The 13,683-nt window shown below is 54.3% G+C and overlaps 2 protein-coding genes across 2 annotated transcripts; one reads left to right on the forward strand and one right to left on the reverse strand.

The window, feature by feature from the left end:
- The first annotated feature begins 1,152 nt into the window (after window positions 1–1,152).
- Window positions 1,153–7,128, forward strand: ERICH6 (glutamate rich 6). Its single transcript, XM_017835449.1, has 8 exons — window positions 1,153–1,739; window positions 1,852–1,923; window positions 2,679–2,743; window positions 3,570–4,273; window positions 4,409–4,494; window positions 5,204–5,356; window positions 5,617–5,842; window positions 6,247–7,128. The coding sequence occupies exons 1-8, from the start codon at window positions 1,342–1,344 to the stop codon at window positions 6,508–6,510; spliced, it is 1,968 nt and encodes a 655-aa protein (XP_017690938.1). The 5' UTR covers window positions 1,153–1,341; the 3' UTR covers window positions 6,511–7,128.
- Window positions 7,129–7,201: 73 nt separating this feature from the next.
- On the reverse strand, window positions 7,202–13,604 carry LOC108507461 (selenoprotein T). Its single transcript, XM_017835451.1, has 6 exons — window positions 13,419–13,604; window positions 12,112–12,222; window positions 10,901–11,027; window positions 9,519–9,606; window positions 8,662–8,813; window positions 7,202–7,923 (listed from the first exon to the last, which is right to left on the reverse strand). Exons 1-5 carry the CDS (start codon window positions 13,571–13,573, stop codon window positions 8,689–8,691), a joined length of 606 nt encoding a protein of 201 aa, XP_017690940.1. The 5' UTR covers window positions 13,574–13,604; the 3' UTR covers window positions 7,202–7,923; window positions 8,662–8,688.
- Window positions 13,605–13,683: the final 79 nt, after the last annotated feature.

The following is a 13,683-nucleotide window of genomic DNA, read 5'->3' on the forward strand; positions in this document are numbered from 1 at the left end:
ATCCCCCTGCAGAAGACCCCCACCCATCACCCCCACATCCCCCTGCAGAAGACCCCCACCCATCACCCCCACCTCCTCATCCCCATCCCGTGCAAGGTAAGGAGGAGGGGCGGGGCAGGGGGACGGGGATGGGGGGGTGGTCCGGGCAGCCCTACCGGGCCGCCCGGACCCCCCCCCATCCCCGTCCCCCTGCCCAGCCCTTCATCCTTACCTTGCACGGGCGGAGCGGCCCGGACGGGGCCGGGCCGGGCCTGAGGCGGAGCCGCCGCCTCGCTCGGTCCCGGCGGCCCCCGCGCCCGACGCGTCACCCGGGAGACGGCACCGGAGCGGGCGGGGATGGCCGGGCCGGGCGATGGGCCGGGCCATGGGCAAGGGCAGCCCCCTCAGGAGGGTGCGGGTGGCCCGGCAGAGCCGCGCTGTGGGGCCGCGCCGCCGCCCGCGGCCCTGCCCGCCCTCCTGGCCTACAGACGCGAGGCCTCGCGGGCACCCGCGCACCTCGAGGTGGGTGCGGGCCGGGCGCTCCCCTCTCTGCCTCGTTCCCGCCGTCCCACGGAGCGTGGAACCAGCGTGCTCTGGCGGGCGGGCGCAGCAGCCCCGCGGTGACGGGGTTTTTGTGGTGCGGGGCTTTGGGAAGGGCTGGGTGTGCGCACCTGCGCGGCCTCTCCCCCGCCGCCGCGGCCTCTGCTGAGAGTTTCCCAGCGGAAGGTTTTGGCCTCTGGCTAAACCAGAGACAAAATGTAGATAAATAGGTACAGTCGCAGAATACGAGCAGGGTACGGAGTTCTCCATAACCCTTAGCAGAGTAGAGTCACCAGAGAGTTGATCCGAGGCACGAGATTGGGAGCAAGGAAACTTCGTTTCAGGATATCCAGTACCCATCCTCAAAATACACCCTGCAGCCACCCTGGGTTGCATCTGGTCACATGTGACCAGCCCTGTGTCACTGGTTCCTCAGAAACTCCCCACGACTGCAGCCATCAGCAGCTTTTTCTCTCCAAAGCCCACACAATGTGTTTGAAAGGGTTAACACATCTGAATCCTCAGCTACAGCATTCTGTGCTCTCAGCTTTCCCCCGAAGGAGTAAGGCTAATAAATACCACAGTCATTCCCTTTCTTTGGGGGCATTTATTTATTTATTTACCACAGATCTGCTTTTCTTTTTGGTGGTTTCCTGAACTCAATATTTTGAGTTAAATCATTCCAAGATATCCCAGACACAGATCAGTTGTAACCACCCTTGGGTGCTTTGTCATGTTGCATTTTGAGCAGAGCCCTCTTTCCTCACACTAACAGGGGGATCTGGGGGCTGGTCCCCCCTGTCCCTCCTCCCCACTCTCCCCATGTCACTGCAGGCAGAGGAGGACACTGAGCCGAGATGTGAGTACTGCGGCAGCCTCCTGAGGCCGTTCCCTTTCCCCGAGGATGTCCCTTTCCTTGAGGATGTCCCTGTCCTTGAGGATGTCCCTTCCCGGGAGGATGTCCCTTTCTCCAAGGACATGGAATACGTAAGCTGGGGGAAGGACGAACAGGGATTTGCTGTGGAACAGCTGCACTCAAGGCTCCGCTCTTCCACCTTGCAGAGATTCTGCTGCAAGCGCCACCAAGACCTCTACAAGTTCATCCTGGAGGAGAGGAAGAGGCTCAAGGATGCCTGCAGCATTCCCAGAGCTGTCAGCACCCATGAATACCAGGGCTCCGAAGCCCATCAGCTGCAGTCAAAGGAGCAAGAGAACCAGAGGTACTGGGAGAACTGGGGATCAGGTATAAGGAACAACAGGCAACTCCTAGGGAAAAGGAGCATTAAGAAACTGCAGGGAGAGGGAATGAAAGAAGAAAAACCTTTGTTTCAGGCACCACAAGTTCGGATTCTCTCCAGTCCCCCCTGACTCCTCTGTCGCCGGACTGCACAAGGAGGAGACAAGGTACGTGCTGAGTGAAGTGCTAATTCCTGTGCTGACGGATGAAATATCTAGAGACAGACAGAGACAAGAACACAGACACAGCTCTGGGAAGGGACAGTATTTGGGTGTAGCTTTTACCTCAGGCACTGAAACAAAGCTGGAGTTTTTATTTCTGTTTTGCTCCATAAACTCTGGCATATGTTTGGATTCCAGTTTCCAGTCACAAGAACTCTTCAAGTTCTCGACCCAAAGCCTGTGCAAGTGTCTAAGCCTCCAGTACAGGCTCAAGGAAAAGTAAACCAGTACACCTGGAAGTAAACTTGGTTTCCTTGAAGATCCTTCCCAGCCTGAGAGTGCAAGTGCCTCCTACTATGTACAGAGCACGCACCAAACCACTGTCACAGTCAGATTTATAGGAAGCTACACAAGAATAGGGAAAATATTGCTGGAGATGAGCTGTTTTCTTGCAGGCAGCTCTCCTCTTTCACATAAAATCTTTATCCAAACCTGTTTACAGTGTTCAGCTCTCCTGCCAGCAGAACTGATGCCACTGCAATGGCAGAGTCTGTTCACTGGAATCTGTGGGAGCAATTCTTTTCTGCTGAGATACGAGTATTTTAGTGATACTCTGCTGCCTCAAACTATTACTTGCAATTGTGTGAGTGGAGAGAAGAACAGGTTCAGAAAGTTGTGTTCCTAAGGCAGGGATATCCAGTACTTCCAGCCTTCCAAACAGGATACATGAAATGTCTATCAGGAACACTTCTGTTTTCCAGGCAGCAGGAGAGCCACCTGTTTAGAGGGTCACCTGTCCTGTCTTTGGAGCCGACTGCCACTGAAGGTGAGTTGGCATTTCCTTATGGATTTATTTGTCCATTTATCACAACAATGTATTCAGTGGAATTGCTGGTGTCTAATTGAACAGGAGGATCTTATAGAGCGACACGTTTGTTCATTGTCAGGTGTGCAATCCCATTAAATTAGATACAGCTCCAGCCGTACTAAACCATCCCTCCCAGGAGAACACAAAAGCAGGCACATCCCCCTTGCACAGACAGGGTCTCCTTGCCATGACTTTCAGTATTTATATGTGAGGTTTCCAGCTGAGATGCACAGAACCTAACCTGAGAGAAGGACAAGTTGGCAAAGCCAAGCCCTTGGGAGGTAGGAACTGCCAGAATGAGGGTGATCCCCATTTTGCCTGATCAGGTGGATACTCCACCACTTCCTAGCCCAGGCTGTGGGTGACTGAGCAGCCTTTGGGTCTAGCTCTAAAACCAGAGTTTGACTAAGAACAGGTGAACCAGATTTACAAATGGGCATGTTTTCAGAGAGGATGGCAGGGCACTGAGACTTCTGCACTACCAGGGATCTCCGTTTGTCAGTTCCGGTGCATGGAACCAAATCCTATCCCAAAAAGTTGCTATTTACACAGATATGTGTATACAAATAAGTGAAAAACTGACATCTTTTATCATAATCCTGTTCTCTCCTATTCTGAAATAGCTGAGCACTTTGGGCTGCCCTTGTTAGAAAATACCTTGAGACAGACTCCCAGGATGAAGCATTTCAGCCAGGAATTCCCACACCAGCAGAGGTGTTGGGCAGCCCGTGGTGGGCACTGCCAGCCCTCCCTGCTACACACAAGCCCTCCCTTTGCTCTCCAGGTTCACAGGAGGCTGGAACCACATCGCCCAAGGGCGAGATGCCGATGCCTGCTGGAAGTGTAGCCCAGACTGAGGAGGAGCCCGAGCCCAGGCCTGAGGCTGAGCCCGAGCCCAAGCCTGAGGCTGAGCCTGAGCCCAAGGCTGAGGAGGAGCCCCAGCCCAAGCACAAGGAGGAGCCTGAGGAAGAGCACAAGCCTGAGGCTGAGCCCAAGCCCGAGGCTGAGCCCAAGCCCGAAGCTGAGCCCAAGCCCGAGGCTGAGCCCAAGCCCGAGGCTGAGCCCAAAGAGGAATCTGAGACCAAGAAGGAGCCTGAGGAAGAGCACAAGCCTGAACCCAAGAAGGAGCCTAGGCCCAGGCCTGGGCCCAAGCTTGGGCCTGAGCCTGAGTCTGAGCCCAAGAAGGAGACCACATCCAAGCCCAAGGAGGAGCCTGGGCCCGAGCTTGGGCCTGAGCCTGAGAAGGAGCCCAAGCCTGAGCTCAAGCCCGAGAAGGAGCCCAAGCCTGAGCTCGAGCCTGAGAAGGAGCCCAAGCCTGAGCTTGAGACCGAGAAGGAGCCCAAGCCTGAGCTTGAGGAGCAGCCTAAACCCGACCTCGAGGAGCAGCTCCAACTTGAGCTCATGGAGGAGCAGCCCAAGCTCGAGCTCATGGAGGAGCCCATGTCCTGCCGTGTCACCAGCTCTGGTTTCAGGCCCCTGGGGAGGAAGGCAGGTACCTGCGGCCGACGGCGACGGGTGCACCTTGAATGTGTCCATGCTCCGAGCAGCCAGAGCCTGGCACTGCCCATCTTCACAGGCAGCTGTGCCAGACTGCTCTCATCCATTTTATCCTTCTAATCTTAGATGGGGAAGAGTAAATTGGTGCAAAAGTACTACAAACATGGAAGGAAATTCCTTACCCTGCTCCCAGATGGAACCTCGCAGTTATTGTATCCTTACAGGGTTCACTTGCTCACATTAGTCCAGGGGTATAACTAATTTTAAATGTGTGCCAGTTCACTTTATCATGAACAACCCAGCTCACCACTCCCACTTGCTCTGTCTGAGGAGCAGCAGCAGCAACACCTGACACAGCTCCTGGGCTGAGGTTTCCTAGAGCAGGCAGCAGCTCTGATGAGGGATGGGCACTTGCATCCAGCACCCAGCCCAGCAGTCAGACCCACTCCTGAGCTCTGGCCACCCATGGAAGGGCCCTGCTGACCCCAGGGGCTCCCAAAGCGCTCAGTCCCATCCTGACCCCAGGGGACAAACCAGCAGAGTCCCACCAGCACATGGCAGATATGCCTGTCCTCCAGGCAGTGCCTCAGAGGAGCATGGACAGCCTGGGATTACCAGTGTGAGTCACTACTGTCTGATGCAAGAAAACAGGGCACTTTCACCCAGGAACCCCACTATTAAAGCCACAACATTTTAAGTCACCCATGTTATTTTTCATTGCTGTGGCTGACTTCTTTCTGACCCAGGGAGGTATGGGAGTGTACCTGAGCTTTGCCACCAAAGCAAAACATTGGCAGTGTCCCAGGTGACACCTTTAACACATGAGATTTTATAATCCCAAGTAGTGCCCTGAAGTATTTAGTGTGTAATAACAGACCAACCAGCAAAGCAGGGCGTTATGAACACCTTACCTGGCAGAAGCTATCCATCTGGAAACCTGGCCATCATGGTTACACGAGAGGGAGACCAGATGATTTGCACAGTACAGGAAGATGAGCCGAGGACTGCCAAAATCCGCGCGCTGTTCCAGTCCGACGGCAGGAGCACGTGCTATTACCCCAACGGAGATGAGTGGTGCGTTCAGCAGCTGTGCTCTCCACTGCCTTTGCAAAGGCCACAAAGGGTATTTTTAGCGGCATCCAGAAATTGATAAATCCAGCAGCTCATAGGCCCTGCTTCGGGTGCCCCCCAGAGCAGCATACCCCAGCTATGCCTTGAGAGGCGGGGAACAGACCCTGACCCTGCTGTGCCTCTGTCCTGACCCTTGGGGGGAATGAGGGACATTCTGCCATGGGAGCTGCAGGGTTCAGAGTTTCCACTTCCCTCTCTTTTAGGATAAACATGAGTATCCAGGGAGGGCAGTATTTGGACCAAGCAGGCAGCAGGGTGAAAAGGTGGACGTGGCCAAACATGTCACCAGGACCCCACGTCCCACTGAGCCCCATCTTCATCTCCCTGAACCGGCACGTGGGGGTCAGGATTCTGGCCCAGGACAAGATCATCATCTCCTTCCTCGCCATGGGGCGACAGGCAAAGTTCAACATGGGAACCAAAGTGCAGGTATTTCTCCATGCAGAGCTGCTCCCCACATCGGGAGTGGGGCAGCCAGGGAAGCTCTTCTCCATAGGGAAGCATGCTAATTCCCATGTTGCCCCATGCTCCTGCCCCTCAAAAAGCAAGCAGTCTTGTACCCCTGCCAGTCCCACGCAGACAGGGCACCTGCCAGCCACAGCTCTCTGCAAGGAGTCAGTGTGGGAAGCACTTCTGGCCCAGTCCTTGGTGTCCCTGGCTGTGTCCCCAGGTGTCACCCTGGCTCTGCCACGGAGAAGAGCTGTGGTCCATGTGAGCAGGGTCCATGGCAACTCTCTTCCTCCACAGGCTCCTGTCACAGGGGCTGGGAGGGGAAGGAAGCCCCGTGTCCCAGGCTGTGGTGGCTCTGCTGACATGTTCCCTCCACTCCGCAGGTCGGTGCTGCCGGGGGGCCGCCTGCCCCGGCCCGGCTGGGCAGGGACGAGCTCCTGCTGCATGCCTTCCGGGTCAGGATCCTGCAGCTCTTCAACAGCATGCGGGGATGCATCAGCTTTCCTTCCAGTGAGCAGTGGAACAAAATGCAGCCTCCCGTGTACGTCCTGAGCCAGGCTGCGAAGATCCTGGAGCTCTGCACTGCCGCCGACATCAGCGAGGAGCTGCGCAGCTCCATCCGGGCCATAGTAAATGCACAGCTCTGAGCAGCACATGTGTGGTGTGAGGCAGAGACACTCCCCAGCCACGGTACCTGCACACGCTCAGGAGGGCTCCCCTCGGCCCTGCCCTGCTGTGGAGCAAAGGGCAGCCCGGGGCTCATCCCCACAGCCCCTCGGGGGTCTCGCTCAGGGCAGGCAGCACCTTGGCAATGGAGGCACGAGGGGGCTTTGCTCAGATCACCACACAGGCACCACTTTGCTGCTCCTGATGAGGCGGCACCAGCAGGATGCCCAGGTGTCCCTGGCACCAGTGCTGCTGGCAGCTCAGCTGCCGGTACAAGACAAGGTGGTTCCCTGTGCAGAGAGAGACAAATGACCACAGAGTACCCAAGGCAATCACCTACACTCGCCCCAGGGAGCACCAGCTGCAGCCCGGGATGAGCTCTGGTTAAAGCACTGCAAAGACCAAGCCCTCAGCAGGCATTTAGAGGCCCCTGGGCCACAGGGGCTGCAGCTGGCAGCCCCTCAGAGCTGCCTGGGGTTCACCTGGCCATCTTCCCCCAGGGTGGCCACACCCAAAGAACAAGGCCAAGCCCCACGTGCCCCTCCCAGAACGCTGAGGTTCTCGGGGGGCTTACACACGACAGACACAAGCTCAGTGACCTTGGAAAGTTGGCATTTTATGTGGTTTTTCAATTGCAATTCCAAGAATGTCCATCAGTGACAAACAAGGTACTTCACACAGGAAATGGGAACTCTTTTATTTCAATTAATGTTTTTGGGTTCTATTCAGGACAGCAGGAAGGCCCAGCTCATCTTTCCAACTGCCAAGGAAGAACCGCGGGAGCTGGCCCACATGATTAAAGAGCAGCTGATCTTAATTTTCACTGAAGTCACCAAATGATGTAACTAATCTGCATGTAATTTTGCTTATATAATTCAATATATAACGCACTGTTCTACTCTGTCATAGATTTTGAAAAATATACAAACCTGTTTTAACCACATTAGAGAGAATTTGTAGACAGCTGTCAATTACTCAACAGTTTAGGACAGTATTAGACACTCCTATAACTTCATTTTAAACTACAAAAAGAACATAAATTCATATAAAATACAACAGATTAAACAAACTTTTCTTTTTCCAAGGAAAAATTAGGTATCAACTCAATCTGCCATTGTGTGAAACATGAATATAAAATAAGTTACCATTAGTAATGCCTGCATTGCTGAGCTATGAACTGGTCGAATGAAGTCTTAAAAAAACTATACAGTATTATTGCACTCGTGGCTGTGCAGTGTGGGACCGGCCAGCACCGAAACGGGGCTCATTGAGTGTTTGTCCAGGAGGCTCAACGTGGCTGCGAGAGAGGCGTCCAGCCTGCACCAACAGCGTCTGTCTTCAGCACAGGCCTTCATGGGTCTGCGCCACGCGGCCCGGGAACCACCACCCAATGCCTGTGGGGAGACACCGCGTTACTGCCGGCAACACCCCTGTGCCGGGACACCTGGGCACAGCTGGGGCACAGCTGGGCACACCTGCACTGAGCCAGCACACCTGGGCACAGCTGGGGCACAGCTGGGCACACCTGCACTGAGCCAGCACACCTGGGCACAGCTGGGGCACAGCTGGGCACACCTGCACTGAGCCAGCACACCTGGGGCACACCTGCACTGAGCCAGCACACCTGGGGCACAGGGGAATCATAAGCTACGTGTTTTGAAAGCCACACATGACATGGGAACATGGAATTGTTTTGTCATAAAATACCACTGCTGCCAACAGCTGTGGAGATTTGCAGAGGGACAGGGCAGGACAGTGTCCTGCTCTTCAAGGTTGTGCAATTCAGCTGGGTTACAAGCCAAGGAAATGTAAATCCCCTGCACAAGCACTGTTCTAAGGCACATCATGCAGCGTGTCTCTGGTCTCTGCACCACACACCTCACTGTCATCAGGCCTCCTGCACACAGTAACACAGCTTCTCCTGCCTCATGAAACGCCAGCTTCCTGTTCTGAGACAGGCAGAACGAGCCACAATCCAAAACCTCCCACCCAAACAGCCCCTGTGACACCACACACAGAAATTTACTGTCACAGAGGCTGCTTCTCCAGGAAAACATTGAACTGAACAAACGCTCAGCCTCCAGCGTGCTGTCACACCCGGGCACACGCACTGGCGATGGGAGGAGACTTACGAGGAGTTTCAGTGCTGTTCCATGGGGCTATGATCGATGATGGGGCATTGACTCCATGTGCACATTGAGCTTCATCTCGTTATCGAGGATCTGTACAAGCTGCTGCATGGAAGGGAGGTGACCAGACTCCAGCTTAGACCACACCGGGACATCTAGTGCAGAACACACGATGGGAGAAAAGCACTGTTAACACTGGGAGCATCAGGAAACAGGGCTGGTGTCCACATGGAACTGAGGAGCTCTAGGAAGCTGTGTGAGTTGGTACTGATCTATATTGAGGAAAACATCTGGATCAACGATGCTTACAACCTCTGGCTATGCTAAGCTCCAGCCCAACCAGGAGAGCAGACTGTCTAATGCTTCTGTTTAGAAGTGTCTCCTATGGATGGAGAGGTGCAAAATATCCACTGACATTCCTTTCAACCTGAAAAATCAGTACTGCTGTCCACTGGTACTGAAAATCCGTGAATAGCAATGGATTCCTTAGGATTCCAAGGCTCTCCTGGTTGGGTCCCTTGGAGTAACTGTTTTGTTTGTTCTTTGTGTGTGATGTGCATTAAGTCAGAAATGATCAGCTAGGGACACAAACTCTCCAATTATATGCTTTCCCTGTCCTGTAGTGTGCTTCACCAAGTGTCCCTTTAAGTTTTTACAGAGCTACTCTGACATGTGTGTTAACTGCAGTATAAGACTTCTACAATTTTCATCATTTATTGAGATAGATATCTGCAGATCCAAACGGCCAGCAGTTTCCACACACCACATTTGCTCACACCATCCCTCATTCTCCTCACTCCACAGCTTTCATGTGTGTACACGTGCAACATGAGATTCCGTGAAACAAAGTCTCAGCTCACCATTCAAAGTGATTTCAAAAGCCCCGGTGGACATGCACTGGTTCTCAATCATGTTGCTCAGGAAGAAGACCATCATGCAGGCGTACACCTGGAAGGGAACAGAGACCCACACACACCTCAGCCACAGCAGCCACACATGCTGCTGTTCATTCTCAGTGAGCACTGGACATTCACGGGTGTCTCTGAACTCCCTGTGTGGAGGAACTGCTCAAGGAATGTTCCCCTCCACAGACACCTCCCTTCCCTCCTTTTACACAGCCCGTGCACCTTGCCTGCCCCAGACAAGCACCGAACCAGCTCTGAACCCCCCCGGCTCCAAGCCCTGGTTCAAACCAAGGTAAGGTACATGCTCCTGCTCCAGCTCTGCACACCTCCGGCCCCGTCACAGCTGGCTGCAGGGGAGCTGGCAGGGTGACACAGGAACACAGCTGTTCCCACACACTGCCTGTCACTGTCACAGCAACACTCCAGATCACAAAGCCACAGGCCCAGCACAAACAGCACAGCGAGGCACACCACAGAGTGCACAGGAACCACAGGCCCTTCAGCACATCTCTGAGCACTTCATCTGGAATTTTCTGTGTATGGGATGGCATCTTCAGCAGTGCAGCTCCTCCCTCATCACCAGCACCTTTTTAATTCCCTTTCCCTGCTCATGGGCACACCCTCATGGGTCACTGCAACACCACGGAACCTGGCATAGGGACAGTGGCAGTGCACAGCAGCCAGCCTGGCTGGGCATGGCATTGGATGGAACTATTACAGCTTCTGGGCGTTCACACTGGCCAGTGAGAGACCCAGGGCACGGGGCAGCTCAGTCTGAGGGTCTGTAAATCGCTTTAGTTTAGTGGAGTAAATCTAGAATAAGGTTACTCTAAATCAGAGTACAACACCCCGAATCTCCTGGCATCATCAGTACTGACTCACAGGGATATTCTCCCACAATGTCATGCCAGAGTCTGCTCTGCAAAACACCCACAACATTTCAGCTTCATTTTTCTAAACACCATTGAATTGCTGCCCAATCTATCAGAAGTCTGATGGAAACATCAACTGCAAAACAGTTATGAGACAGCAGAGAAGGGAAGCTGCAATTTTAACACAAACAGTACTGGCCTGAAATACTACTCTTGAGCCCTAAAAAATAATAAACTCTTCTATCATCTTTGTCAGCAATGCTAACCTCAGCTGTCCCTCTGCAGCAGTAGCAGCTTGGAAAGAGATGACAGAATCACACCTGGGTCTGTCAAAAGCCTAAAGCACTGCATAAGAATTATGCTAATGCAAGGCTGCAGCGTATGAAAGATAAATCAGTCAGAACTGTGAGGGACTCCCAAAGCACCCGTGAAGTCACTCTGAAGTAAAAGAATTATGCCCCTTACCTTGTTTTCTTGGCCCCACTGCCAGATGCTTGGAGCTTGCATGCCAAGGAAAGCAAACGGGTCCTTGCCAACGATGATTAAGCCAATTAATACTAGTTTGAAGACAGACAGGAAGGATGCTATGTGCCTGTTGGAGACAACACACACCAGTGACTGAAAGGTTCAGCTTCTACTTCACCATCCGCAGCTGTAATTCATCACCTCACTACAAGAATCTTGACAGCACACAATCAAACATTTCAGGGGAAGTACAAAACTTTCCAAGTAAGTTTATCTCGCTGTAAAAAAAACCCCCAAAACCAAACCAATGAAACAAAAAAGCAATACACATTAACAATACCCCCAGCAAGGCACTGCTCTTGTACAGCACCCCAGAAAGACACCTCCTTGTACACCACACATGGATTCTCTTGTTCCTCAGCAGACCTTAAATGAGAATTTATTTTCAACTTAAACATGTCTGAACAGGGAAAGAGATTCAGTTTCTGAAAATGTTCCACATTACAGAGATACATTTAATTGATACATTTCCTATAGAACATTTCCCAGTGAGGCAGAACTCCCCACAGGCAGAGCCAGCTCACACAGGCACTGTGCCCTGCAGCCTCCATCACTGCAACCCTGACAGAAATTGGGCCAGCAAGCACTCCAGGAGCCATCCCAGTAACTATGGCATCACTCTCCAGCGTGGGCACAGTGCTTTAAATAGCAAGAATAACACTATTTTCCTTTTGTCTTTTTCCCAATTTCTTTGGGCTTCCCCCCAAAAGCAGCTAAGGACACCCTGGCAGCCTGTCCCCTGAGGTGAGCTCTCCATGACTCATATGTCAAAAATGAACTTTTCCCTCCTGTGCCCTTAACCCATTACAGGGATTTGTCACTAAGTGAGTAAGCCTGAGCAACAAATTGAATTTATGTCGCAATACAGCATGAAGAAAAGCTGGGAAAATTCACTGTGGAAAAAAAAAAAACAGTTACGTAATTTATTTCAGATTGGATACCACAAGCTTCATCATACACATATCCAGATGGTGATATTTGTATGGAAAACTAAGGCAGCTACCTGAAAGGGAAAAAATCACTGAGTGCGCATTCTGCATGCAATCGCAATGGAAAAACCCCTTCAGCTTCCATTTCCAGTATTATTTCAGTGTAAATGCACGTGTTCAACACTGGAAAGCAGACAGCCAGTACTGCTGGCCATGTCTTACCTATAGATAGGTTGAGGAAGGTAGTTCTCCCCTTCGATTCGGATGTCTGGGTACCGCTGGCTGATGACCCGCATGTACTCCTCAAACACCCGCCTGTAGCCTCAGGAGACACTGGACACAGACAGGATTGTCACCACAGCTCGAAGGCTGCACAGTCAGTCACTACTGAGCAGCACTCGCCCCAGTCATAACCCCTTCAGGTTACAACCACAGTTCTTATGCCACAAGAAAAACCGATCTGCAGTGAAAGCACACATCACAACCCCCAGCAGGTGAGCCCTAATGTGACACGGGTTTGCTCCACATCCCAACACTGACTCTGCTAACACCCAACAGGCACCGGATCACTTGCTTTCCCTGGAAAAAACTGTTAGTTAGGACTATGTTAGGAAGTCAACGTAAGCAGACCCTTGCTCTGTGCCAAAAAACCCTCTTCACAGAGAGCCGCCTGAACCTCTCACTGTTACACCGCAGTCCCTCTGCGGGGTGGGACTGCCCAGACAGGCAACGTCGCTCCCAGCCACGCCTGTGTCAGCACGGCACGGGACCTGCAGGAGTTAAATATTCCCGAGCTGTGCTCCGCCTCGCCTTTCTGCAGCCGCCTCTGCAAAACCTGCGGTGACAATCGCCGCCAAAGACCCCAAACCCAGCATTTTCCACCGAGCGCTCCCGCGGTGCCTCACAGACCCGCACGGCCCGGGCTCTGCTCCGGTCGCACCGGGCCCTGCCCGCCCCACGCCCGGGGACGGCGGTGACGGATGCTCGGGCCCTGTTGGGTTTTTGTCCCCGCAAACAGACTCCGTGTGCGCCGGGGCCGCCTCAGCCCCACTCGGAGCCGCTCACAGCACCGGCAACACCCCCGCAATGGTGCAGAGATGCCCGAGCGGCCCGACTGCAACCCGGGCACTGCACCAAACGCACACAGAACTGCAGCCTTTACTAAAACATCGATCCCTCCCAAACGTAAGCCCGCGCCAGGAGAACGCCACACGTGCCGTCAAAGGGCCCGAAAAGCGCGTTTTTACGGTGGGCGGCCACATTTTAAGGGGGTCCTACTGGCAGGGCCGCCGTCCGCCATCCGCTGCCGCCTCCCGCGCCCCAGCCGGGCCTGGCGCCCCGGCAGCTCGCCCGGCGCGGGGCGGCTCCCCCGCGGCCCCCGGCACCGCGGGCAGCCCCTCCAGGACGGTAAGAGCGAGCGAGCGAGGCCGCGGCAGCGCTGAGGGAGTGGAAGGAGGGAGGGAGGGGAAGGCGAAGGCCTGGCGGGCGCCGCCATCTTGGCCGCCGCCATCTTGGCGGGCGCCCCTCACCAGATCTGGAACTTGAGCAGCGGCCCGGTGGCGTAAGCCATGCGCAGCTTCTTCGCCGGCAGCCCGCCCTGCTCCGCCGCGGCGCCGCCGCCCGGTCCCGCCGCCAGCGCCGCCAGCAGCAGCAGCAGCAGCAGCCGCAGCCCCGCCGGTCGCATCTCGCCGCCGCAGCCGAGGCTCCGCGCGCGCCGCCTCGCCGAGGTCACGCGGGCGCGGGGGGCGGGCCCGGGGTGTCCGTGAGGGGAGGCCGGGAGGGCCCTGAGGGAGC

Source organism: Lepidothrix coronata, unplaced genomic scaffold (genome assembly GCF_001604755.1).
Source record: "Lepidothrix coronata isolate B3197 unplaced genomic scaffold, Lepidothrix_coronata-1.0 Scaffold256, whole genome shotgun sequence".
Taxonomy (NCBI): Eukaryota; Metazoa; Chordata; class Aves; order Passeriformes; family Pipridae; genus Lepidothrix; species Lepidothrix coronata.

Excerpts from the sequence above, each read along its gene's own strand:
- ERICH6 (XM_017835449.1), top strand. The coding sequence starts at position 1,342 with ATGTCACTGCAGGCAGAGGAGGACACTGAGCCGAGATGTGAGTACTGC. Across the intron at positions 1,924-2,678 it reads CTGCACAAGGAGGAGACAAG|GCAGCAGGAGAGCCACCTGT; the intron begins GTACGTGCTGAG and ends TCTGTTTTCCAG. Across the intron at positions 2,744-3,569 it reads GGAGCCGACTGCCACTGAAG|GTTCACAGGAGGCTGGAACC; the intron begins GTGAGTTGGCAT and ends TTTGCTCTCCAG.